The sequence below is a fragment of the Sorex araneus genome, chromosome 3 (genome assembly GCF_027595985.1).
Source record: "Sorex araneus isolate mSorAra2 chromosome 3, mSorAra2.pri, whole genome shotgun sequence".
Taxonomy (NCBI): Eukaryota; Metazoa; Chordata; class Mammalia; order Eulipotyphla; family Soricidae; genus Sorex; species Sorex araneus.
In genome coordinates, this window is record NC_073304.1 from 189,672,154 (window position 1) to 189,698,629 (window position 26,476).

Genomic DNA, 26,476 nt, shown 5'->3' on the forward strand with positions numbered 1-26,476 from the left:
CCCAGCAGTTCCCTCGTGCAAAACCCTGAGTTATCCCTGAGCAGGAATAAGGAGGAGTAGCCTCAAGCATCATAGGGTTTGGCCCAAATCTCAAAACAAAACACTTGTTAGGAAAAAAGAACAAGCTTCAGTAAAAAGTATTAGCATTACATGTTTATATTGTTTATATGTTTATAACTCAGTAGACACTACTAGTATAGGCTATCAAAATATCAGACAAAAAGATTGCTAATATTTCTTCTGTACATGTCTTTTGGTTTGTTATTGGGCTTCTGATTTGTTGTTTGTTTAAAATATTTTGGCCACACCAAGTTATGCTCAGGACTTACTCAGGGGTTTGTGTTCAGGGATTACTCTTGGAGATGCTCAAGGGATCATATGGGGTGCTGAGAATAGTATAGGGTTGGTTGTATGCAAGGCAAGTGTGTCAACAATTACACTATTTCCCCAGCTTATGCTATTGCTATTAAATAAACTTTAAAACCTTAGCACTGCTTTTACTACTAGATCTGAAGGGTAATATTTGGTTATGCCTTTCCTTCTTGCCTTTTTAAAAAAGTATTTTTGTGGGGAGTCATCCAGGGATTCTTTTCCCTTCTCTTATAGCAAGAAACATGATTCGCATCATCTCTCATATATTTACTTGTTTAATCAATCTCTCCATATAAATAGCCTCCCATCACCCTCAGCCCTTTGTCTGCACCCCCTAACCAATCTTTCTCCAACACTTTTGCAGGGTTTTGATTAGGCATAATATGGGACAAAAAAAGGAAAAACACTGAAGCAGGCATTAAGGCTAAGGCCAGAAAACATATGCAGGTGATGGGTGCTGCTTTATTTAGGAGAAAAGAAAACTAATGGAGCATCTTTTGTTACTGTACATCTTAAAGTGTATAAGATAAACTTTTACTTTGCCACAAATTGTTCTGCCTCTGGGATAAATTCTTAGAACTCCAGGGTTTTTCTTTAGAGTATATATGCCTTTTTTCTGTGGTTACCTAAGATAAATATTTGATTCCGGAATGCTGAGTAAGTATTTGCAGAGAGAAATAGAACTCTGAAAAAAGGCAGGGGGTGTGTGGTGGGTGGTGGTGGAAGGGAATAAGGAAATTCTATTAAACTAACAGTACCATGATTCCTGGGGTAAATGGCTGGAATTATTTACATTATGTGCCAGAATCTCTGTAGGAGCACTGCTTGTTTTTGTTTTGTTTTGTAAACCACAACTGACTGTACTCAGAGTTTACTTCTGACTCTGCTCAGAGATCACTTCTGGCCATATTCAGGCAACTACATGTGGTGCCTGGGATCAGACCTGGGTTGACCTTTGTGCAAGGCAAGCTTGCTACCCACTGTCCTATCTCTCCTTCCCCAAACACTGCTTGTTTTTAAGGGATTAATAAAAATATGCTTCTGAACAGTTTATGTCTAATAATATGCCTCGGTTTGTTCTAATTTTACATTTTGCACTTCTAGGAAGGCACTCCAGCACATGCCTCCACTTTCTCTCTCACCTGGATCTACAGATTTCTCAACTTTCCTGTCTCCCAATGTTCTAGAGGAAGTGGACAGCTTTCTCATAAGGATAACTAGGTAAAAGCAGGGTTGATGAGGTAAACTGTAAGGGAAATGGAGGGTAAATATTCTTTTAGGTCATTTAAAACAAAATCAGTCTTAAAGTCACCACTACAGTTGTTTGTTTTTAAAGGCTGAAGACAATATAAAATAATAGTTCACTCTTCTAAACTCACTCTGTTATCTAATATCTTGTACCAGGACTTGGGGTTGAGGAAGGGTGTAGTTGTCTGATTCATCTAGAATAGATAGATGTCTCAAAGTCCAGAATGCACACCCTCGTAATTAACTCACTTCCTCAGCCCATGATCTTACTCAGCACCTGCTTCTCCTATATACGTAGGTATAATTATCTCTCCGAACCTTGATATCTTGGTAGAAGAATCACTAACCTTGATTGCTTGGTAGAAGAATCACTTAGTATGGTTACACTCAGCGTTGTCTTGGGAATCTTAATGTCATTATTACATTAGAGGGCAAATGAGGGTCTGAACCATCTAGCAATTTAAAAATGTTCAGAGACTCCAAACAAGGGGCAGTTGGGATGATCTTCACCCTTTCACAGTGCTTAATCCATGGACTAAGTTCATTACCACTTTGGGCACGTCCAAAGCCACTAAACCATCTTCCTGACCCTTTTTGCCAGGGATCATAGAAATCAGAACTGTCCTGATCACCTCAGCGCATACAGATGGCAACAGTCTAAACCTTTTGCCATCTGACATTTGACCATGCAAGTGCTTTAAGCCATTGAGCCATCCTTTGTACCCCCTTAATGCATATAATTTTAAAAGCAGAGAAGTGTGATAGAGAATAAATCTAACGTAGATATTTGGTGTTTGAGGAAATAAACCCTAACCCTCTGGCCAACTCATTCTTCAAGGCATCCTGATAAAAGAGGCTTATTTGAACAGATTGTTAATCTTGTTAAAATTGATAGTATTCGATTAATTACGTCTAGATGAAATAAGCCTTTACAGAGGAATGCTGCAGAATTAAGAGTATAATTTCCTGGTTAAACTGAGTTGAATTAGTTTTTTCTTAGGTTTTGAAAATATTTTGAAATACTTTAGAAAAGCATTTCTGGTAAACATACAGAAAGTACAAGGTAGGTGATTAATTATGTTTGGTTTGGGCTCCCTAAATTTTCTCATGTACTTAAGTGAAGAGATTTTTGCTTCTTGTTTGTAGCTGCAGTTCTACCCCCGAGGTAGAGCTGACTCTTCTGGCTTTTGCACTAGCAAGAGGAAGTGTTGCCAAAGTGCTGAATTCTCTGTGTACCATCACTGACCATCTGGACACACACTATGATGCCTTGTCCCTCATCTCATCTATGGCATTAGTCAGGCAAAACCTGCTCCTGAAATACGGTAAATAATCTGCCTGAATGAATCATAAAAATGTCATTTGCGTGGAACCTTCTGGCATATTGTTGACTTTTCAGTTTGTTTGTACACTGGATTGTTGTAATTGCTGCATTCTTGGATGAACATATCCTCTTTGACTGGTATTGATAGGGAGAAGGAGATGTTGACTTATTTATGGCAGCACTAACAAAAGAAGACCCAAGTGTTCATTTAGCTATACTCCTAATACATCTAGGCCTCATTGCTTCGCCTTAGCTCTCTTTGGTGAAGTACAGAAGTGTTTCATTGTGTAGGCTAGAAGGGTTGGGGAGTTGGAGCACTTCTCACTTATTGTGGGAGAGAACTAGCTCAGACTTGAGACAAAAATGCTTGTTTTAGTATATATATTCCCTGAGGGCTGGAGAGATAGTACAGCAACAGGTAAGGCACTTCCTTTGCATGCAGCCGATCCAGCTTTGATTCCCAGTATCTCATATGGTCCACCTGAGCACTGTCAGTACATTAGGTATGACCCTCTCAAACCATACCCTCCTATTCCCAAACAATATATATCCTGGGACCAGAGTGATAGTACAGCAGGTAGGGCGTTTGCCTTGCACGCAGCTGACCCAGGTTTGATCTCTGGTGTCCCATAGGTCCCCTGAGCACCACCATGTGTAATTCCTGAGTGTAGAGCCAGGAACAACCCCTGAGCATTGCCAGGTGTGACCCCCCCCACGTTAAAAAAAAAACACCCCCCCAAAAAAATAAAGAATATATATCTTTGGGGGCCTGGGACGTATAGCTCAGTAGTAGAGCACTAACCCTGTATATATGAGGCCATGGGTTCATCCCTGGCACTTTAAAAAAAAGAAAGAAAGAAAAAAGAACGTGTGTCTTTGGATCCCTTTACCATCTGGTCCAAAAGGGATGCATAGACATACATGCATACTTGTTGCTGCTTTTCCCATCCTTACGATTTTCTACACTCCCAGCATGGGACTTCCAATTCTCCTACCTCATCTAGCTTTTCCAGATAGCTGGAGTTTTCATTATTTGCCATGTGAACATTTAGTGGTACCTTTACCATAATATATGCCTTACCTTAATATGACTAATATTATTATTATTATTAATACTACATCAATAATACTAGTATTGGCTGATTTATATTGTCATGTTTACCATTGTTGTAATATTTGAGACTAATAGTTTATTTTTTTGCTTTTTGGGTCACACCCAGCAGTGCTCAGGGATTACTCCTGGCTCTGCACTCAGGAATTACTCCTGGCAGTGTTTGGGGGATCATGTGGGATGCCAATGATCGAAGCCGGATCAGCCATGTGGAAGGCAAATGCCCTGCCTGCTGTACCATCACTTCGGCCCTAGGGTTTAATATTTCAGAATTTTCTAGATTTAGCTTCACATGTCTATATATGTGTAATTGCTACCACTTCCTTCTCCAAAGCTGCAGTTCCATCCCACAACCAAGAAAACCTTTCCCTTCATTCTTCCCAGTAGGCTTCCTACTGTTCTCTTGTGACCACTATAGCTTTCACCAAGCCTAGGAATTAGTTGTTTGTTTTTTTTCTGGACCTTCCAAGCAGTGCTCAGGAGAATCTAAGCTGCCTTCCAATGATTCTTAGCTAACCAGACCGGTATTTTTTCTCCCCTTTTTATTGATTCACCGCGAGGCACAGTAACAGAGCTTTCATGTTTGAGCTTTGATCATATAATCATCAAATACCCATCCCTTCACCAGTGCACGTTTTCCACCACCAAAGTCTCCAGTATCCTGCCCCCGTCCCCATTCCACACCTACCCCTGCCTGTGTGGCAGACAATTTGCAAAATACTCTCTTTCTCTACTTTGGTTACCTTTGATATTTGAGCCCAGTCCCACCACCACTCATATCTGCCGAAAATGCAATGCTAGACAATGTGTTTTGTTTTACTTGTTGTGGATACAATATAATGTTGCGCGGCTGCTCACGTGCTCTATGAATTCTAAAATTTTAATAATTAGGGTCTGGAGAGATCATTGTAGCAAGTCACTCGGGTCCCAGATTCATTCGTGTGTCTCTGGATCATGGCTGTGTGGGAGCCATGAGATGGTCGGTGGATTGTGTGGGCATCATCTCAGAGTCCCAAGGCGGGGTTGGGGGAGAAGGGCTGACTCCTCCCCTGTCCCATGAGGCCTTGACCAGAAGAGTATTTGAAGAGAGAAGGATGCAGTACTACTTCAGTGCTATATTACTCCGGTTACATTGGTGGTGCTCACAGTCTCCAGAGCTACATTATCCCACTAGGTGTGGCCCCAGACAAAAATAACAGGAAGTCAAGATTAGTTGGATTCTCTCTCAGTCACCAGTTTTATTTTTTTGACAGCATTTTCTTTTCTTTTAACTATTCATATTTAATATGAGTGTAACTAATAAATAATCATCTTTCCTTATTTAACTTAGCATGATCACCTCAGGAGCCATCTGTTTTGTCTTCAGAGGCAAGATTTCTTATTTTTCATGGTAGAGTGGTATTCCTCAGTGTATATGTGCCACAGCAACTTCTTCCAGTCGTCTGTCTCTGGGCATTTGATTTCATGTTTAGGTTGTGAATACTGCTTCTATGAATAGGGAAGCATATGTCATTTGGAATTTGTGTTTGTGGATGCTTCAGATAAAAAATATTTAGGAATGCTATGAAGAGAAGATACGAAATTTCCATTTTTTAAAATTTATAATATTTTGGGCCATATCTAGCCGCACTCAGAAACTATTTCCAGTTCTGTACTTGGAAGGGTCACTCCTGGTAGTGCTTTGGAGACCATACAGTGTCAAGGATAGAAACTGGGATTCCTGCGTGCAAAGAATACCTCTCGAGCTATTTTTCCAAATTTTTTGACATAGGCCATTCTCATGTGTTTGAATTGATAAACTGTTTGTAGTTTTTTGTTGTTTTAGGGCTGTACCCAGAAGTACTCAAGGCTTACTCCTAGTTCTGTGCTCAAGGGTATTGCCTGTTGGTGCTCAGGGGACCATATGTGGTGCCAGGGATCACATTCAGGTCAACCATGTATAGGGCAAGCACCCTATCTGCTCTATTATCACTTTGGCCCCAACTATTAGTTTTGGTTTACATTTCCCTAACAATAAATGATGTTGAAAGTTTTCTCATGTATTTGTGGGGCACATGAAAATCTTTTCATGGACTTTCTGTAACGAAGTTAACTCAGTTCTGCCCATTCATTTTATGGGCTGCTTGTTTGGTTTTTTCTTGTTGATTTTTGTGACTTATTATTTTTTGGGAATATTTACTCTTTGTCAGATGTATGATATAAAACACCAGAACTCTTTTTCTTTTTTAGTATTTTTGGGAGGTTGTTGTGTGTTTTGGACACCCAAGCTGTTCTCAGGGTGTCCTGAGCTAGACCTGTTCTTAGCTAGGGTCACTCCAGGAAATGTTTGGGGGACCATATGTCATTGGTCACATCAGAGTCAAACACATGCAAGGCAACCACCTTAACCTCTGTACTATATCTTCAGCCCTGTTTTTAACTTATCTATTTATGTAGTGATTCTCACATGACCAGCTTACTCCTGGCATTGTGTAAAGGTATCACTGTTGGTCCACCTGACTGCTCAGCTGATCTCCTCACCTACCAGTGCCCCTTTGCCCCTCTCCATTTTCTTGCTGCAGTCATCCTCCTTCAGACATAAGGATGAGTTTCTCAGGCAGGTCAGGCTGTGAGCGTTTTCTCTCCCCCCTTTCTTTTTATTTTATTTTATTTTTTGCTTTTTGGGTCACACCTGACGATGCACAGGGGTTACTCCTGGCTCTGCAGTCAGGAATCACCCCTGGTGGTGCTCAGGGGACCATATGGGATGCTGGGAATCAAACCTGGGTCGGCCATGTGCAAGGCAAACGCTCTACCCACTGTGCTATTGCTCCAGCCCCATCCCCCTTTTCTATAATGCATAATTGTTTTCTGGTTATGCATTAGTATGGAGTTTTGTTTCTGAAATCTATTCTCAAGTTCCCTGTAAAAATCAGATAATTAGGAGGTGTCCTGTGGCCTCGTTTGTGGCTGCATGCTTCAGGAGCTATAAAACAGGGATGGTTTTTTGGCTTGGTGTCTCTTCAGATTTGTCATGAAGTTCTGAAGTTAGGCCCATTCATATGCTGGAGTCTGCAGGGGATAGGTGAGGCTGCTGGGGCTTCTGGCAGAATTTTCACCTAAAGACCAATGTACCTGGGAATTTCATTGCTTGGCATTTCTTCTGAGATTATTGTAAAGCAGTGAAGCTGGACTGTTCCAGAGGCTTTGGTGTGTAGTTGTGACTGCAGGGGCTCCAGCAGGGCAGGGATTAGATGGCATCTCACCCCAGCCCCAAGCCTCCCAAAATGCCCCAGAGTTTTATTTCAAAGAAGACCATTATACCTGGGACTTTCATTGGCTTGGGGTCTCTTCCAGGATTAGTTGTGGGGTGTGGGTGTGGCTTCTGGGGCTTCTGACAGTATGGAGGGTAGGGGTGGAGAGTAGGGGTAGGAGGTTGAGGGAAGTTGCCTGCCCCCACTCTGAGAAGGCCCCAGTTTTCGGGCTAGTTTTCATTTATGAGAACTAGGAGTCCTCCTTTGGTGATACAAAAAAAATTAGTCCTTTAAAAATTTTTTGATATTTGGCCCACACCCAGTGTTGGTCAAAGTCAGTTCCTGGGTCTATGCTCCGGAGGGACTCCTGGAGATGCTCAGGGGTCATATGCATGCCAGGGATCAAACCAGGGTTGGTAAACGCTTTAGTAGCTGTGTTATGTCTCTGGCCCTAAAAGTTACACCATTTTTTAAAAACCTCTTTTAGTTTTTAAACATGTAAATTTTCAGTCAGTGTTGTAGGTAGTCACAAGTACTCTTATTTCCCCTGATGCGCCGGGTGTTTTTTATATTTTGTAGACTTGCTTTAGACTCTTTCTCTTTTCTTTGATCAGGTAAACCTCTTCAGCTGACTCTTCAGGCTTGTGATGTCAAAGGGAAAGAAGAAAAATCAGGACCTGAAAACCTCCTTGTTGAACCATGGACAAGAGATGGTAAGTAATAGATCTGTTCAGTTTTTCTATTTGCTTGTTTCTTGTCTTTAGTGATTGAAAAAGAAATATAGGATACTCGTTGGACATGTGTGACATCTCACACTAGTATTTGAAATGCTTTTAATCTGTAGCTTTCACTTGAGGGACCCTTCAATTGACAGTGCTTTCTGAACCACCACTGAGATTTCCTTTATAGCACTATAATATGTCTAGGTTTTAGTCACCTGTACTAACACAAAAATATTTGATAGGCGGCAGTTTTGAAAAGGATTCTTCCTCTTGGAATAGAGAAACTTACACACCGTTCGTTTGGTTTTGGGGCCACACACACAGCAGTGCTCAGGGCTTATGCATAAGGATCACTTCTGGTGCTCAGGGAACCAAATGGAGTGTTCCGGATTGAACCCAGGTCAGCCGCATGCAAGGCAAGCGCCATGCCTGATATAATAAATCTCTGGCCCCAGTCACACCATTTTAAATGTAGATTATCTTTTTGTTGTATTATCTTTAGTATGAAGAAACTAAGTAGATGCCTGGAATGCATGGCTTTATATGCTGAACACTCTTTTCCTCCTTTGGGATGTGTTTATGAGTCTCTTCCTTATCTATCCTTTAGACCAGATTACTGCATTTGCTGCCTTCTGCCCCCTGTACTTCTCTAAATATTGCCTATTTAGTTAAGAAAATAACTATTGGGGCCGGAGCGATAACACAGCGGGTAGGGCGTTTGCCTTGCACGCGGCCGACCCGGGTTCGATCCCCAGCATCCCATATGGTCCCCCAAGCACTGCCAGGAGTAATTCCTGAGTGCAAAGCCAGGAGTAACCCCTGAGCATTGCTGGGTGTGACCCAAAAAGCAAAAAAAAAAAGAAAATAACTATTTCAGCAATTATCAAACATTGAAAGGAACTTCTCTCAGTGCTTTGAGTTTAGTTATTCTCTTGATTTTCCTAATAGTGGTAACAGTCCAACAGTCTTCATGAGCTTTCAATGGCTATCATTTAAAAAAATTTTAATGGAATTGTAAAGTTACAAAGTTATTCATGATTGAGTTTCATGTATGCAGTGTTCCAACACTCATCCCTTTACCATTGTCCACTTCCTTCCACCAATTTTCCCAGTTTCCCTCTGCCCTTCATCCTGCCTCAATGACAAGTGCTATTTTCTTCTTCTTTTTCTCCTCTCCCTGATCCTCTTTGATGTCACTTGACTCACTGGCTATCCTCTGTTCTATTTCCTGGATTTTTCTCAGCAACTTCTGAAGTAAAGGCTTCTGGGAAAATAAACTTTTCCCTGTCACACTTCCACTCCTTGGTATCTGTTAAACAATGATTGTCTGTCCCTAAGTATTTCAGCCTCTGCAGGCTCTCTTTCTTTATATTATCCATCCCCTGACACATTAAAAGCCTTTGTATTTGATTGAATCCCCTGCTCTCAAAGTGAGTGGGTGGGATTGGGAAGAGATGGTAGCAGCTTTCTTTCCTCTCCCACCTTGTCTACCTAGAAAAGGCAAGACCACTCTGTGAAAGAAATATTCTTTTTTAGGGCCAGAGAGATAGTACAGAGGTAAGGTATTTGCTTTGCATTCCATCTCCGGCATTCTTTATGGTCCCCTGACCCTGCCAGGAGTGATTCCTGAGTGCAGAGCCAGGAGTTGCCCTGAGCATCTCCAAGTGTGGCTCGAAAGCAAAACAAGCAAAAAAGAAACACTCATATTTGGTTTCGGTCCACACCCAGCATGTGCAGGAAATACTTCTTGGTAGTGCTCAGGCGACCATAATATAGTCTGCCAGGGATCAAACCCAAGGTAGTCTCATGCACTGCTAGTACCCTATCTACTATCTCTCGGGTTCCAAGATTTGGAATTTTTGTCTTAGGCATGCAAGGTAGGCTCTTCCTATATGGAGATGGATCTTGTGCCATGCCCAGCAATACTCATCAGCTACTCTAGACTCAGTGCTTAGGGAACCATATGGTACTAATGATTGAATCTGAACCCAGGTGTTCTACATGCAAAGTATGTGTTCCATCTCTTCGATCTATCTCCCTGACCAATATATAGCCTTTTTAATGCTATTATAAATAGAAAGTTCATAGCTATCCATAACTAAATTCTATAGCTACTAGAAACATTGGCAGGCTTTTATACCTGATATGATTTGTATATGTTGTTGTTCTTCCTGTGTCTTTGTTTTGCATATTTATCTCCCTGCCTTCCTCCTGCCTTGGATGAACAGGTTTTGTAGATTTATTATTTTGATGTGAATAGTTGCCTGGAAGCAGTTCAATTTATTCTGGTCTCTAACTTCACCACCTGCTATTACTGTTCTTACAGCTCAGTTTAAATTTTAGTCTTACTCCACTGGAAAAATGAACCTAGGAGATAGGTGGGACAGGTCTTGTTTCAAAGAATATGGCTTATTTTTATTGAACTTATTCTTAGGTTCATAACAAATGCATCAGTAATCCTAACTTTATTTTTCCTTTTTATAGGTTTTCTTACAGAGACTGGAAAAACCAGAGCAAGTACTATTTTTTCTACAGGAACTGAATCTGCCATCCAAGTTACACAGATCAGAATAATGGTAATTCTCATGCTACCTTCCTTAAGCAATAATACAGTTTGTTGTTTAATTTTGGGGGCCACACCTGGCAGAGTTCAGAGGCTACTCCTGACTCTGCTCCAGGGTCACTCCTGGCAGTGCTCAGGGGTGTGGTGCTGAGGATCCAACTGGAGTCAGTGGCATGCAAAACAAGCACCTTAACCCCTCTACCCCAGCCCCAGTGCTGCTATTATTAAAAAGTGAAATTCTTTTTAGACGGCTGGAGAGATTCAAAGAACTATAGCTCATGCCTGGTATACACAGAGCCACAGATTCAATTCCTGGCACCACCTGACCTCCCTGCACTACTGTATGTAGCCCACATACCTACTATGGTGCCCCCTACACCTAAAAAACAAACAAAAAACCCCAAAAAACAAATTGGGGGCCAGAGAGATAGTACAGCAAGTAGGATACTTGCCCTGCACATGGCTGACTGATGTTCAATTTCTAGTACCACATATAGTACCCCTAGCCCTGCCAGGAGTGATCCCTGAGCACGGAATCAGGAGTAAACCCGAAGGACTGCTGTGTATAGCCCAGAATGCAAACAAACAAAATAGGATTGCTTTTTAGAAGTCCAAGTCTTTTTTATTTTTTAATTTTTTTTAACCCTTACAGAAGCAGGGGCTTACTCCTGGGTCTGTGCTCAGGGATCACTCCTGGCAGGGCTGGGGGTACTATAAGTGGTGCTGGGGGATGAACCTGGGTTGGCTGCATGCAAGGCAAGAATCCTACCCACTATATTATCTCTCCAGTCCCCCAACTATTTTTTCATTGGTCATTTAGCGGTTTGCTTTTTCTGAAATCTGTAACAGGCCAGGGGCACAGAGATGAACAAATAAAGTCTACGAATGGTATAAATATAAGGATTGAGAAAAGTAAGAAATCATTTTTTGAAAAGAAGTTTTAAGCTATTTGAATTTAACAAAATCTGGAAACACCATTGACACAGAAGTTGTGATCCTTTGATCCTTTGATGTACTTTATCTGGATCTCTATTTTTAGGTTCGACGTGGGGGCATTGGTGCCCAGTGTGGATTGGTGTTTGCTTACAATTCATCTTCTGATAAATTTCATGCAGAAGAACATTTCAAAAGGTTTGAAAAATATGACAAATGGAAGCTTCAGGAGTTCAGGCAATTTGTAAAAAGGAGGTAAGGAAAAGAATAAAAATATAGTAGTAAAATTATATAAATCCTCTTACTGGCAAAATAGTTCGATCTTTATAGAAAAAGTACAACTAACCCTGTCCTTATAAACATCCATTGTCTTTAGCAGTACATATGAAGATGTATCTTTTGGGGATAATTATGGAGGTACTTGGGCCACATAGAGTTGTGGTCAGGGGCTATTCTTGGCTCTGTGTTCAGGGGTGACTCCTGACAATACTCGGGAACCATGTGTGATACTGGGGATTCACACTGGGCCAGCGGGTTGCAAGGCAAATGCTTTAATCCCTGTACTGACTTCCCAGCTCATTTTGTTCATAAGAATTTGTTCATAAACTCTTTCTCAGTCCCTTCTGTGACCAGGTATACACATCTTTAAAATGTCTGGGTAGAAAAAAATAAATTAATTAAAAAATAAAGTCTGGGTAGGGCTGGGGGCGCTCAGCAGCAAAACTCATACCTTGTATGCATGAGACATGAGTTTTTCCCCAGCACTGAAAAAAAAGTAAATACTCCTAAGCACCACCACCAGGTGACCCTATGGTCTGTGACACTGCAGGGTTAAAGCAGCTCCACATCTTCAGGCCTAAGCATTGAACTCCCAGCCTGGTTAGCTGAGTATTACTAGATCCCAAGTTCCCTGAGCACTGCTCAAGAGCACTGAAACTAATAACTGAGTATTAGGCCAGGGATGTAGCTCAGGCATAAAGCAGCCTTGCATATCTGAGTCCCTAGGTTTAATCTCCAGTGCCACTACCCAAAGAGATTGATAGATGCTTGCATTGTTGGAAGCCTTCGGTCTTCAATCTTACATAGTCACTGGTAAATTTACTCATACCCCAGCCTTCCTACCCCTGTTTACTCCCTGAGATAGATAAGTGCTTGGGACCAGGCGGTGCTGGGATCTGAAGGATCTGAAGGATTGAACTCAGCCCTGCTGCATGCAGAACATGTGTATTAGTACACTGAACTATCTCTAACTCCTGCCCCCTGTGTTGTTGTGGGGGTTTTTTTGGAGGGGGGTAATGGGGGATCTTGTATTTTAGGCCTTGTCCAGCTGTGCTCAAGTCTTTGTGCTTAGGGGTCCCTCATAGTGATGCTCAGGGGACTGTGCAGTGCCCAGGGATTGAACCCTAGACCTCCTGCAAGTAAATCATGCACTCAGCCCTTTGACTCTTTGTCCGTATAAATTTTAAGTATTTATATGAAAAGAGCTAGGCTGGCCCCTTGAGCACTGCTAGGTGTGCCAACCCTCAGTATTGGAGTGTATGCTTTGCATGTAGGAGACCCATGTTTGTTCCCCAGCCATGCATGATCTGCCAGAGTGACCCTAAACACTAAGCCAATAATCCCAGCACCAGTGCATTTGTTCCCCACCAAAATTAATTTTAAAAATATTTTGAAAACAGTGTAAGTAGAATAAAAACAAGGAGCAATAAATGAAGTGTGCTTGTATGCCCCCCTTTTTTTCTAACCAAACTAATTTATTTTTATTGGGCTGGAGCAATAGCACAGTGGTTGGGCTTCAGCCTTTCACGTGGCTGACCCGAGTTCGATTCCTCAGCCCCTCTCGGAGAGCCCGGCAAGTTACCGAGAGTATGGAGCCCGCACGGCAGAGCCTGGCAAGCTACCCGTGCATATTGGATATGCCAAAGACAGTAACAGTAAGTCTCTCAATGAGAGACGTTACTGGTGCCTGCTCGAACAAATTGAGGCACGGTGAAATATAAAGTTATTCATGATTGAGTTTCAGGCATACAGTGTTCAAGCACCAATCCCTTCACCAGTGTCCATCTCCCTCCACAAATGTCCCCAGTTTTCCTCCCATTTCCTAGCCTGCTTCTGTAGTAGGAACCTATCTTTTGCCCCCCTTTTCTTCTAGGAACTATGGTATATAATGCTGTTACAAATATGGTTTCATGCATAACTATTGCCTTCCAGCACTACCTCCTCCTCCAAAGTGATCATTTCTTTCCACCATTGTCAGAATATTCTCTCCCCATCCTATTCCCACCTCCCATGGCATGCTTCCTGTTCAAGACCAGTTCTATGTTCTTCATTTTTATTGCCTTTGAGCATTTGCTATTCTAATGTGTTTCTTTATATCTCATTATCTGTCTTTTTAAAAGATACTTTTAATTTATTTTTGTATTTTACTTTTATTTTATTTTAATTTATTTTTAATTTATTTTGTTTAAGATTTTGAGCCACACTTGGCAGTCCTCAAACCTTATTCCTGGTCTGCACTTAAGGATCACTCCTGGAACAATAGTACATGGGAGAGGACATTTGCCTTTCACACTGTTGACCTGGGTTTAATTCTCAGCATCCCATATGGTCCCCCAACCACCGCCAGGAGTAATTCCTTAATGCAGAGCCAGGAGTCACCTCCTGTGCATCGCTGGGTGTGACCCATATTTTTTTTTTTTTTTAAGAAGTATCACTCCTGGTGGTGTTCAGGTAACCTTATAGTGTATTGGGAATTGAACTCTGGTTGGCCACCTGCAAGTACTTTACTCACTGTATTATCTCTTTGGCTCCCTTTTTCTGTTTGTTTTTGTTTGGGGGCTGGAGTGATAGCACGTGGTCCACCCGGGTTCAATTCCCAGCAACCCATATGGTCCCCAGAGCACCACCAGGGGTAATTCCTGAGTGCAGAGCCAGAAGTGACCTCTGCATTGCTGGGTGTGACCCAAAAAACAAACAAAAATAAATTTCATTACAAAATATGCAGGCAGTTGATATATGTTGCTATCTCAAATCTGAGTGATGAACAGGAAGTCTCTGGAAAGCACAGACTTCCTAAGGCTAAGTTGGCCATATTGGACTGGAACGATAGGACAACAGGTAGGGCCTTTGCCTTGCACGCAGCCGACCTGGGTTCAATTCTCTGCCGCTCTCGGAGAGCCCGGCAAGCTACCGAAAGTCTTCCACCCAGATAGGAGAGCCTGGCAAGCTACCTGTGGTGTATTTGATATGCCAAAAACAGTAATAACAAGTCTCACAATGGAGACATTACTGGTGTCTGCTCGAGCAAATTGATGAACAATGGTATGATAGTGCTACAGTGCTACAGTACTTTGTTTTGGGGCCACACCCAGCAGTTCTCAGGGCTTACTCCTGGCTCTTTTGCACTTAGGGATCACTCCTGGCAGACTCGGGGGACCATGTGTGATGCCAGGAATCGAACCCTGGTTGGCAAAGCCTTACCTGCTGTACTCTCACTCTGGGTCCCCCCTCTCCTTTTTTTTTTATTTTTAAATTTAAATTTTTTTTAATATAACTAGATTTTATACTTGTTTTTAAGCAGCAGTGTCCCACTCTTGAAACATATTAAAATTGGCTTTTTCACTTGCTTTGTAGATTAGCTTATTCTGGTTTGATTATCTTGAGAACCTCCCAGGAGTGATCCCTGGATGTGGCCCCAACAGAAACCCAAAAAATGAAATAGGTCTTTTTCCCTAAGCCTGACGTTAAACAAGATTTTTCACATTTCACATAGGATGAGTTTTTGTTTGTTTAACCTCAGTGCAGGTTTATTCACTTTGTAGACTTATTCACTTCTCTCTTGATTTTAGTTCCTGCTTCAGTTTGTACTATTCTGAAATCCTTACTTGATTGACTTTCATCTTATGAGATCCTTTCCAATTTGGAAATCAAAATATTAATGTGATCTTGTTCATCTTGCCTTTTTTTTTGTTTTTTAATTATTGCTCTGGTCAGACTTTGGTCAGACAGTAGGCTCCAGGGCCAGCTGTTTTATTGCTGTGTATACATAAGAATCGTAATGTTTAGCTCTCTGAGCACTTTGCCTGCCATGTAATGTCCTGAATGAACATATTTTCTTGTTCTCTGATATCCTTGCAATTCTATCTCAAAAATTTCTTCATTGATTCCCAGTCAGTTTAAAAATCTTCAAACACATATTTTTGTTTTATTATGTTTTTGGGCCTCACCTGGCAATGCTCAGGGCTTACTCCTGGTAGTACTCAGACAACCCTATGTAGTGCCAGAGATTCCAACAAGGGTCACTTCATGTTAGAGGAGTGTCTTAACCCTCATGCTGTCTCTCTGGCTCCTGAAACAATGTTGATGAAACTCAGCATGTTTCTGGGCTAAGACTGAATGGTATCTATCCCATTGAACTTTCTGTAAACTGTATCATGGACAGTTTATTCTATGAAAGGCTTAGGCTAAGAAGAGACTTTTTCCTCAGTCCTATATTTACTCTGTATTCTTTTTCTTTATTCTCTTCTTCCCTTCGTTCCTATTGTTGCTTTTCTTATCCATACAGAATATTTGTTTATTTTTAGTTTTTGTTGGCTGTATTATAGATATAGCAGTGTAAAGTTTTAGGCCTGCTTTCTGAGGATTGCCTTTTTCTTCTTATTTAATTTCAAAAAGGAAGTACAACTCATGTATCAGAAAAAAAAAATAAGTGGCACACAGTTATGTTTATGTTTTTGAGGGGACAGGTTTGGACCACACCAGTTAATGCTCAGCACTACTCTGAGGTTATTCCTGGAGGTGCCATGTAGTAGCAGGGATTGAATCTGAACCTCCTGCTTTGACACTAAGCCCTTTGAACTACTTCTCCAGCCCACACTTGTGCTTCTTTAACAAGATTAACTGCTTTTCTGGAAGGACTCACAGTTGTGAAGACTGAATTTTTCCTCTTTTGGAGCCCCAGGATCTGAACAATTACAGCTTTTTTTTTTCTTTTTGGGTTGCACCCGGCGATGCTCAGAGTTTTACTCCTGGTTTTACACTCAGGAATTAGTCCTGGCGGTGCTCGGGGGACCATATGGAATGCTGGGAATCGAACCCACGTCTGCTCTGTGCAAGGCAAATGTCCTGCCCTACCCACTGTGCTGTCGCTCCAGCCCCCAATTCCAGCTTTTACCTTCAGTTGTTTCCAAGTGGTCCAAACCTAGGGACCAGATCCAGGGGAAAAAAAACTAAACCTGCCTCTCCCTTGGATCTTTCCAGAAGCACACTCTTGTGTTGTGCTGCTAAGATTCCTTGACTTTGTGCCTCAGTGTTCACTTAAGCCAGTTATCTAGAGAAGCAAACTTACTCCTTAGTTCAAAGATTATATTTGGGACTGATTGTAGTTTCCATTTACAGATAAAGAGACTGAGAAAAGGGGAGGAAATGACCACAAACTACCTCATGTATTTTATAGGGGAGCTAAGTGCCATACCCAATCATTGTTAATTGACTAGCCATATACACTGTTAAATATCACCAAGGGAATTAGTTATTCATTAAAGAATAGAGGATAGGCCCTTGAAAAATTTAGAAATAGAAAAATATTTTGTGGTAATCTTTGGTTTACAGGATTGGTTGCTCACCTGATGACCTTGAAGAAAATGATCCTATTGGGTGGTTTGAGCTGGAAGAAGAGTGGGATGAAGCAGATGTCAAGTTGCAACAATGCAGAATTGCCAAAGTAAGCATTAATGAGGTGTAGCCTTCAAGTATTTGCCCAGTCCCTTCTTTAACTTCTGTTTTCTTAGTCGTTATCGTTGCTAGTGGTTATTGGTACATCAGTCATGGTTATGTTACTCAAGGAACTCATGGTCTAGTGGAAGAGACAGATGTGTAAGAAACGGTGATGTGTTCTGAAAAAAAGGGACATACAGGGACTATTGGGGCCCAAAGGAAGAACATGCCTCTAGTGGAATTTATCTCTAGTGAAGGTTTCCTGAGAAAGCTGGTCTATTACCTAGTGAGGAAAGCTAATCAGGCCATTTTCAACCAGGCTGTGGTGTATGGAGAAGGGCAGAAAGAATAACAAGTAAAAGACACAATTGAAAAAGAGGTAATTAGGGAAAAAGCTGATTATTGGGCTACTTAAATTTTTTAACCTCCAGTACAAATCTTACAGGCCTTATTTTGTTTTGCTTTTGTATCATACCTGGCGATGCTTAGCACAAGGCCACTCCTGGTTTTGTACATGGAGGTTGCTTTTGGTGGTACTGGGCAGTGCTGAGGTTTGAAACTGAGCCTCTCTTGTGAAAAGCATGCACTCAACCCATTGAGCTGTCTCTTCACCCATTCCCAGTAGAAGTTTACGTAAAAGAAGAATTATTTTCAGGACCTAATCCATAATAGATGATCATAGTTCTGGATTCTAAAAGGCCCTTGCCAATGGAGATTTCACTCTAAGAAGCAGATAGTTTTTTATAGAAATTTACCTTTAAACAGAAAAGATTGTTTCTTGATCTTCTGGCACATGTATATCAACAGGAGCCTTTGTGATGATTCCTTAATGTGTTGACTTGATTTCATCACATACCTGATTTCTCTTTTAGGATGACAGACGTGACACAGAGTAAACCTACCTGATCCCTTCTTACCTTGTTCTTTGCCTTGAAGAGGGAGTTATGCTGTGTCTCTATTTACATTTGTATCATGTTTCCCCTTGTAGGTGCTAGACTTTTATTTTGTTTTCCCATACTAGGTATAGCAGTGCTTAATAAATTATTAATATCTTAGGGGACCTTCTCAGAAAGGTGTTACTTCCTTTTCTCTCAGTGTCCAAGGCTGAGTCCTTCTCTTCAAATCTCTCTTGTCCTTCCTAGTATTTGATGGTGAAGTTCCTCTGCACCCGCCAAGAGTCAGCAGAGCGTTTGGGAGTTCAAGGCTTGAGCATCAGTGGATACCTCCGACCTATACGAGCCGAAGCAGAGCAGAGCGTGGTCTGTGCCCACTGCAAAAAGGACTCAGAGGAGAGGGTCTGTGGAGCCACTCTGCTCCTCAGGACCCTTCAGTTCATCCAGCAGCTCGCCCATGACCTGGTAGTGTTTCCTCGGTTGTTAGACCTTGTTTGTTTGGAAAAAATAAGGGTGATGAACATGAATTGTGAAACCTAAACCTGCTAACACCATGCAGTATGAATACAGCAACTATTCATGCTGCTGTGATGATACTGGAAGGCCAAGGGGAATGAGATGTTGGGCGTTAGTAGCAAAACTAAGTTTTGCATAGGGTCGTCATTGAGAGGTTTCTGAGAAGACCTATAGGTAGATCTTAAAGATATATGTATCCCAGCTATGGTTTACTAGTGATAGACTGGGGGAGTAAAGCATGTTTATGGGGTTTTTGTCTTCTTTAAGTCCTACCTGCCTAGGTGTAGCATGAGTTATAAGTCTAATTGGTATTTTAGCCCACAGACAGGGAAGGGTCAAAACAAAATATAGTCCTAGGCAGGATCACCCAGTAAGTCTCCCTTGTGTTCCTGTGATGTTTATAAAGTCAGAGAGCCTTCATAGATGTGTTATGCGTGTTATGCATATACATTTATATACATCCACATATCTTAGAATGTTTCACAACAAAATTAGTTGTTTACAGACTTTTTAATTGTTAAGAGTAAGCTCAGCTCTATGGAATTTTACCATGTGGAGCCACCTCATCCATTAACAATGAGCAGTAAATGACCCATTACAATCAATTTTCTCTAAGTGCCTTTTTCAATTTTACTTTTTCTGGTCTTTATAACTTTTTAGGTGCAGCAGAAGGAAAGTGGCTTAAAATATAGATCTTTTCTGGACTTCGCGGGTCTCGATTTGCAGATCTTCTGGAATTTTTACAATAAATTAAAGCAAAAGTAGGTCAGAATTTGTTATAAGGTGCTAATCATATAGACAAAACTGAAAATGCTAATTTTGCTATTCTAAATGGGCAATTTTTTTCTAAATTTTAAAAAAGCTTTTCAGGGGCTGGAGTGATAGCACAGCGGGTAGGGTGTTTGCCTTGCATGCAGCCGACTCGGGTTCGATTCCCAGCATCCCATATGGTCCCCTGAGCACCGCCAAGGGTAATTCCTGAGTGCAAGAGCCAGGAGTAACCCCTGTGCATCGCCGGGTGTGACCCAAAAAGCAAAAAAAAAAAAAGCTTTTCATTAGTTAATATGTCTAGATTTTGAAGATTTGGCTATTGAAAATAACTTATTTCTATAAAATATTTGGGCAGTGCTTTCACAACTATTTTCATTTAACTATTATAACAATCTTGTGAGATAATCAGGTCAACTATTAAAGTATACCCCTTGTTTTACAGATGCAGAGTCAGGTTCAGAGACACATTTCCTTGCCCACAGAAGGCAGAGTCAAGCAGGGTTCATATATCCAGACTCTGCCTTGTACAATGTGCTTCCCATTCCACCATCCTTTCTCTCTGTTGGCATTCTTTTTTACCAAACCAGCCACCAGGAGACAGTCCTTCATAGACAGTTGTTTGTTTTTGGAGGTTAAAAGCAACTTGTGTTTTTGCTCTCTGATGTTCTTTGTCTTTCTGTAGTTCAAGGGAAGAATGCATTTGTGCCCAAACCCTGCTTCTGCAGCTTCTTCAGAGCTGCTTCTCCGTACTGCAGGGAGAGACTCCAGCTGCTTCTCAGGGGACAAAGAAAACTACCAACCAGAACCCTGGACGGATAGAGGCCGCCAAGGAACTCTACTCACATTTATGTGATGGTAGGGATGGGTGTTTTTCCTTTAGTGTCACCCTGTATTAGTAGTCTTAGTGAAGTAGAGGGGGGCTAGAGGCACAGTCATCAATCAACAAGATGGCTTCTTTGGAAAATGAATGCTTTCTTTGATGCTCTTGGAGTTGTTATTTTGTCGTTTTGGTCAGGGTGGGTGGAGACGTACCCTCTGGTACTACTCAGAGGACCTTGCAGAGACAGCTATAGCCTCAGCCCTGAATCGTTATTTGTTTAGGAAATTATTTTTTTTATCACCTACTTCCTCTTGGTTTCTGACCATAGTAACAACTAGTTACATTGAGAGTAATTGCTAGCATATTATTCAGTCTTTGTGTTTCCGTGGGAGCAGGGAGGGGAAATTGGGCGACACCAGGCTATGCTCAGAGCTTACTCCTGACTGCTCAGGGATCACTCTTAAATGGCCCCCATCCCCACACTATTCAGTCTTTAACATCCTGAGATAAGCCTGATAAATTGGAGCAGGGAGCAGGGAGCAGGGGGAAGGGAGTGGTGGTGGTGGTAGAGATTGTAATGTTAAATTGAGGACTAAACAAATGTGACTGAAGTTATTTTTAAAAATTTACAAAGTTGTATCTCAAAAGGACAGAATATAATGAAATAAAGACTAGTATAGGGGCTGGAGATACAGTACAGCACACAGGGCACTTGCCTTGCTTGCAGCTGACCTGGGTTTGATTCCTGGCACCTCATAAAGACTCCCAAGCCCCTTAGTGATCTCTGAGCTCACAGCCATGACTAAAATCCTGAGCACCACCATCCCTCAAAACAACCCAGTATACATAGCCTTTATTTTAGTTAAATGGAAACAAGCATTTTTCTTAGATTACTTACACAGAAGTATTTCTTTGCTGTGGTATTAAATACAAATGGAGAGTATTGAGTTTATAGACTTGTTAAAATATGTATTTATATAGTAAGTAATAAATAAAATATATTAAAGCTTAATTCTTTGTTCCTTTTAATCAGTGGTGGATAGAGTGAATGAAGATTCTGTGCCCATGGAAATATTAAAACAAGAAGTCAGGAACACCCTTCTCAATGGGGCTGCTGTCTTCTTTCCTGACCGGCAAATCCGGCGGAACCATCTCTTCACCATGATGGTAATTATTTACATTAAAATTATGGATTCCATTTCTGAAATGACAATATTTGTTTTTGCTGAAGGTTTTGAAAATTTGGATTTATCAAATATATATATATATATATTTTTTTTTTACTTTTTGGGCCACATCTGGCAATGATCAGGGGTTACTCCTGGCTCTGCACTAAGGGATCACTCCCTACGATGCTCGGGGGACCATTTGCGATGCCAGGGATCGAACTGGGTCAGCCGCATGCGAAGCAAACACTGTACCCCCTGTACTATTGCTCCGGCCCAGCAAATGCATATTTAATACTTACTACTGCAGGGCTTTGTTTGGAACACATAAGAGTAGGAGACTGTTCATAATGGAGATGACTTTATCTCAACCTGTTTACCTGTTGGTTTTTTTCTTTCTTTTTTAATTTTGGGTTTTGCTGCTACACACAGTGGTACTCCGGAGCTCTGTGTTGGGGTTCCACACCCAGTAGTGCTTCAGGGACCTTGTGGTACTGAGGTAAAGATGGGGTCAGCTCCATGAAAGGCAAGAGCCTTAGTCCCTCACTTTCTCCCCCCCTCCAACCTGTTTCTTTTTAAACAATAAAATTGCTATTATTATTTTATTTATTTTTATTGAATCACTGTGAGATACACAGTTACAAAGCTGTTTTGGTTGGGTTTCAGTCATACAGTGTTCCAATACCCATCCTTCCACCAGTGAACATTTCCCACTGTATGTCCCCAATTTATCTCCTGCCCCCCCTTCCTGCCTCCCTCCTTCCCTTCCTCCCTTTTGAACATTATGGTTTATAATACAGGTACTGAGAGTTTCTTTACCTACTTTCAGCATGCAGTTCCTATCCAGAGTGATCATTTCTAACTATCATTGTCATAGTACCAACCTGTTTCTTACCTTACTGTTTCACAAAAGAACAATATCTTTTATTTTTTTTAATCTTTAGAGCTTGCCAATAACTATTCTCTTTAGCATTTTATCTTTTGAATTATGAAAAAAATCTAAATTAAATACAAAAGTAAGCTCCATAGGATAATAAATCTCTATCCCCAAAATGTGCCCATGCCTTTGTCCAACACTTACTAAGTCAGGCTAATCTTATTTCAGATAAATATTACTTTATCCCCTGCCCAGTATTATTTCAGAGTAAATTCCTAACACGTTTTATTCATAAGTGTTCCAGGTTATATCTATAAAGGAAATATAGTCAAATTTTAATCTTCAGTTGATTTGTCTCACCTTCCTTTTTATTACTCAGATATTAGTAGAGGTGAAAAAGTTTTCTGTATACATGAGCATTATATTGCCAAGTAGAATGTCATACACCAAGATCCAGGTTTTTATTTTTATTTTTTGCCTTTGGGCAGCACCTGGCTGTTCAGGTCTTACTCCTGGCTCTCCTTTCAGGGACCACTCCTTGAGGGCTCAGAGAACCGTATGGGGTGTTACTGATAGAACCCAGGTCAGCCAATATGCAAAGCAAGCACCTTACTCACTGTACCACCTCTCTAGTTCCAAGATCCAGGTTTTTAATTCTAAAGAACATTATCTTTATAAAAATAAATGCAACAAAAACAAACATGATCAGGTAAGACAAGAGAATTTGTTTAAACCCTTCTAAACTACCTAGGAAGTACTTTAGAATTTCCCATTGTTTTTATGGGGGTGGAGGCACTTTTGTGAGAAGGGGAAGTTGAGAAATCATTACTTTACAGAACCATTCAATTTTATGGTTTTACACCTCTTCAAAGTGTATTTTACCACACCACCACCGCCACCACCAAAGTATCAGTATCCTTCCACTGCAGTCTCCTTTCTCCGTGTTTACCAGGTAGCTGAGCAAGTGATTTGTTTTTTAGAGTATGTCCCATACAGAAAAATAGAAAGGTGACGTTTCACTTCTTGAATGGCATTGCACCTATTAGCAGATGCACCCATACACTTTACCTTTGTTTCTCCCTCTGACAGCATAAATAAGAGTTTTACCTTTTTTTTTTTTTTTTTTTTTGCTTATTTTGGGTCTCACCTGGCGATGCTGTGGTGGTTACTCCTGGCTCTGCACTCAAGAATTACTCCTGGCAGTGCTCAGGGGACCATATGGGATGCTGGGAATCGAACCCTGGTCAGCCACATGCAAGGCAAACGCCCTACCTGCTGTGCTATTACTCCAGCCCCAAGAGTTTTATTTTCTCATTTGAATAAAGAGTGTTGCTTTTGTTTGTGACTGTGTCATATCTCTACCACTTTCCTTTAGCCAGCAAGGTCATGCGCCCTAAATCCTCTGAGTATTCCCTTTAGTGCCTTGAATAGAAGTGGAGGTTCAATACATTTATTGAATTAAAAAAAAAAAAAAGTGCACCAAAAGTAGCCCAGTCACTTCACACAGAAATGTAATTCCTGTAAATCTCATCATAGGGTTGGAGACAGTGTTTGGGGTTTAAACTGTTTGCTTTGCCTGCAGCCAACCCTCATTTGATGCCTGTCACTACATATGGTTCCCTGAAACAGTCAGAAGTAGCACTGCTGGATATAACCCAAATCCTCCTTATTCCCAAAATTCAGAAGATTGCTGGCTTATAGAGAAAGCTAATGTACTATTTTGTAGTTTTTGGTTTTTGTTGAGCCACAGTACTTGGGGGCTACTCCCACTCAGTGCTTGGGGTCATTCCTGGTGAATCTCAGGGGACCAGCTGGTGCTGGTATTAAACCTAGGCCTCCGGCAGGAGAAGCCTCCACTTAACCCATTGAGTTATCTCCAGTTTCCTTACTGTTTAAAAAGATTTAGAAAGCTACAACAAATGCATTGTCTCTGCTGTTCCTTCATAAAATTGTGCATAATGGAATTTCAGGCATATAGTGTCACAACACCAACATCCCTGCACCACTGTCTTCAGGTTTCTTTCCAACCCTCAGCCTGCCTCCTTCACTTTTTTTTTTTTTCTTTTTGGATCACACCCAGAAATGCTCAGGGGTTATGCCTGGCTCTGCACTCAGGAATTACTCCTGGCAGTGCTCAGGGAACCAGGTGCCGGGGATTGAACCCAGGTCAGCTACATGCAAGACAAATGTACTACCCGTTGTGCTATCACTCCGGCCCTCCTTCACATATTTAAGTTTGGTTTGTAGGCATGCCAAGTGGTACATTTGCATATAAGTGATGATTCTGGTCTTAGCATTGGGACGGTCTTGGTTTCTCTTTATAAGGGCTAGCCTGCTGAGGTTGGCAGTCCTCATGCTTGGGAACAGTGGGCAGTGGCATATCATGATATTCTGGAATGTAGAGTATAGAATAGATTTTCCAGAAGTGAAGTGTTGTTGTTGTTGTTGTTTTCCTAGAAAAATGTCACTGAACAGGAACATAAGCAGTCCTTGCAGCTTACTTTTCGCTCACTGTGCACATATTTTAGGTAAGTTTATAATTCTTTTCTATTGTCAAGTATTTTAAACCTTTACAAAATTGTCCTCATTACTGTCATTGCCTTTCATGTTTTTGGAGTAACCAAATCTGCTCAGCCAAATTTCTGGCATGAGATATCACTATTCACTTGAGTAACTGGAATAATGACATAATAATAGTCTTTTTTTTTTTTTCCTTTTTGGGTCTCACCCAGCGATGCACAGGGGTTACTCCTGGCTCTGCACTCAGGAATTACTCCTGGCCATGCTCTGGGGACCATATGGGATGCTGGGAATTGAACCCGGATCAACCGCGTGCAAGGCAAATGCCTTACACACTATGCTACCATTACAGCCCCCATAATAATAGTCTTGTCAAGACATGTATCCAAGTATTGATCATCATAATATAATTTAGGGTTGAATCCACTGAGATTTCTGTGAGTAAAATACAGGAGTTTTGGGCTCTGTACTCAAGCCTATAAATTCAGCTACATTAAAACCTAACCGCAAAGCCAGTGAGTTATTTCAGCAGGCTGTTGTGGAAGCTTTTCATGCAAGAGCCCTGGGAGTAATAGCACAGTAGGTAGGGCCTTGCATGCGGCCAACCCAGGTTCAATTCTTCCGCCCCTCTCGGAGAGCCCGACAAGCTACCGAAAGTATTTCGCCCGCACGGCAGAGCCTTGCAAGCTACCTGTGGCGTATTCAATATGCCAAAAACAGTAACAACAAGTCTCACAATGGAGACTTACTGGTGCCCGCTCAAGCAAATCAATGAGCAACGGGATGACAGTGATACAGTGATACCCTGAGATACACAATTACGAAGTAGTTTAGATTGGTTTCAGTCATACAATGTCCTAACACTCAAACCTTCACCCATGTACATTTCCCACCACCAGTGACCAGTGTCCCCAGTTTCAGGTCAAAGTTTTAAAGGTATTTTGTGTGTGTGTGTGTGTGTGTGTGTGTGTGTGTGTGTGTGTGTGTATGTATATGTATATGTGTTGTGGTCTCATGGTCTCATACATGTTAGTTATATGCTTTACTAACCAATATCTTCAGCCCCTATAGATTCTTGAAAGCAGGAGGGAACTAATGCTTAACCTACCATTTTTCAGCCAGACTATACCTGATATGAGTATTAGACTTAAAGGGCTCTAGCAGATGTGCTCATAATTGCATATCAAAAATTTTGAAAGAATATTTGTAACTATATGAAATGTTTAGTCTGGAGTGTTAGGTTGTATTGAAATCAGGTGTTTTTCCTGTTGGTGGGCAAGGTAATTCATTCATCGGAGTTGAACTATCTTCTGAGGATTTGTGGGCCTGAATGTACATTAGGGCATGGAAATAGTGGCACAAACCCTGCTAAGAGAGACCGTGACCTTTTTTCTGACCTAAACCCATATCTCATAGAACTGACACTGAACTCTCACTAGATTCTTATTTGGCACCTTTTAAGGTAGAAACCCTGGAAATCCCCTTCTGAAACAAGGTGTCATACTGATTTGTGTCCTTTCTTTTAGTGATAAAGATCCAGGAGGCCTTTTACTTTTACCTGAAAAGGGTGACCAGGCAGACTTGAACATTGATGAAGTACTGGCGGTCATGAGCACTCTACTCTCTGTTGCTGCACGAGAGGTAACTCCTCGGGACTTTAGGACCATAGGATACAGCAGTCACTGTGCCTTC

The 26,476-nt window shown here is 41.3% G+C and overlaps 1 protein-coding gene across 1 annotated transcript in view; it reads left to right on the plus strand.

Annotated features, from left to right (window-relative positions):
- Positions 1–26,476, plus strand: part of ZZEF1 (zinc finger ZZ-type and EF-hand domain containing 1) — a 135,343-nt gene that overhangs the window by 40,362 nt on the left and 68,505 nt on the right. Inside the window, exons 7-18 of the mRNA XM_055132070.1 lie at positions 1,477–1,593; positions 2,767–2,945; positions 7,903–8,001; positions 10,495–10,586; positions 11,613–11,761; positions 17,117–17,228; positions 18,364–18,579; positions 19,291–19,391; positions 20,084–20,256; positions 21,255–21,388; positions 24,722–24,792; positions 26,311–26,425. Of these exons, the coding sequence (XP_054988045.1) occupies positions 1,477–1,593; positions 2,767–2,945; positions 7,903–8,001; positions 10,495–10,586; positions 11,613–11,761; positions 17,117–17,228; positions 18,364–18,579; positions 19,291–19,391; positions 20,084–20,256; positions 21,255–21,388; positions 24,722–24,792; positions 26,311–26,425 (1,558 nt within the window). The remainder of the gene's footprint in view (positions 1–1,476; positions 1,594–2,766; positions 2,946–7,902; positions 8,002–10,494; positions 10,587–11,612; positions 11,762–17,116; positions 17,229–18,363; positions 18,580–19,290; positions 19,392–20,083; positions 20,257–21,254; positions 21,389–24,721; positions 24,793–26,310; positions 26,426–26,476) is intronic.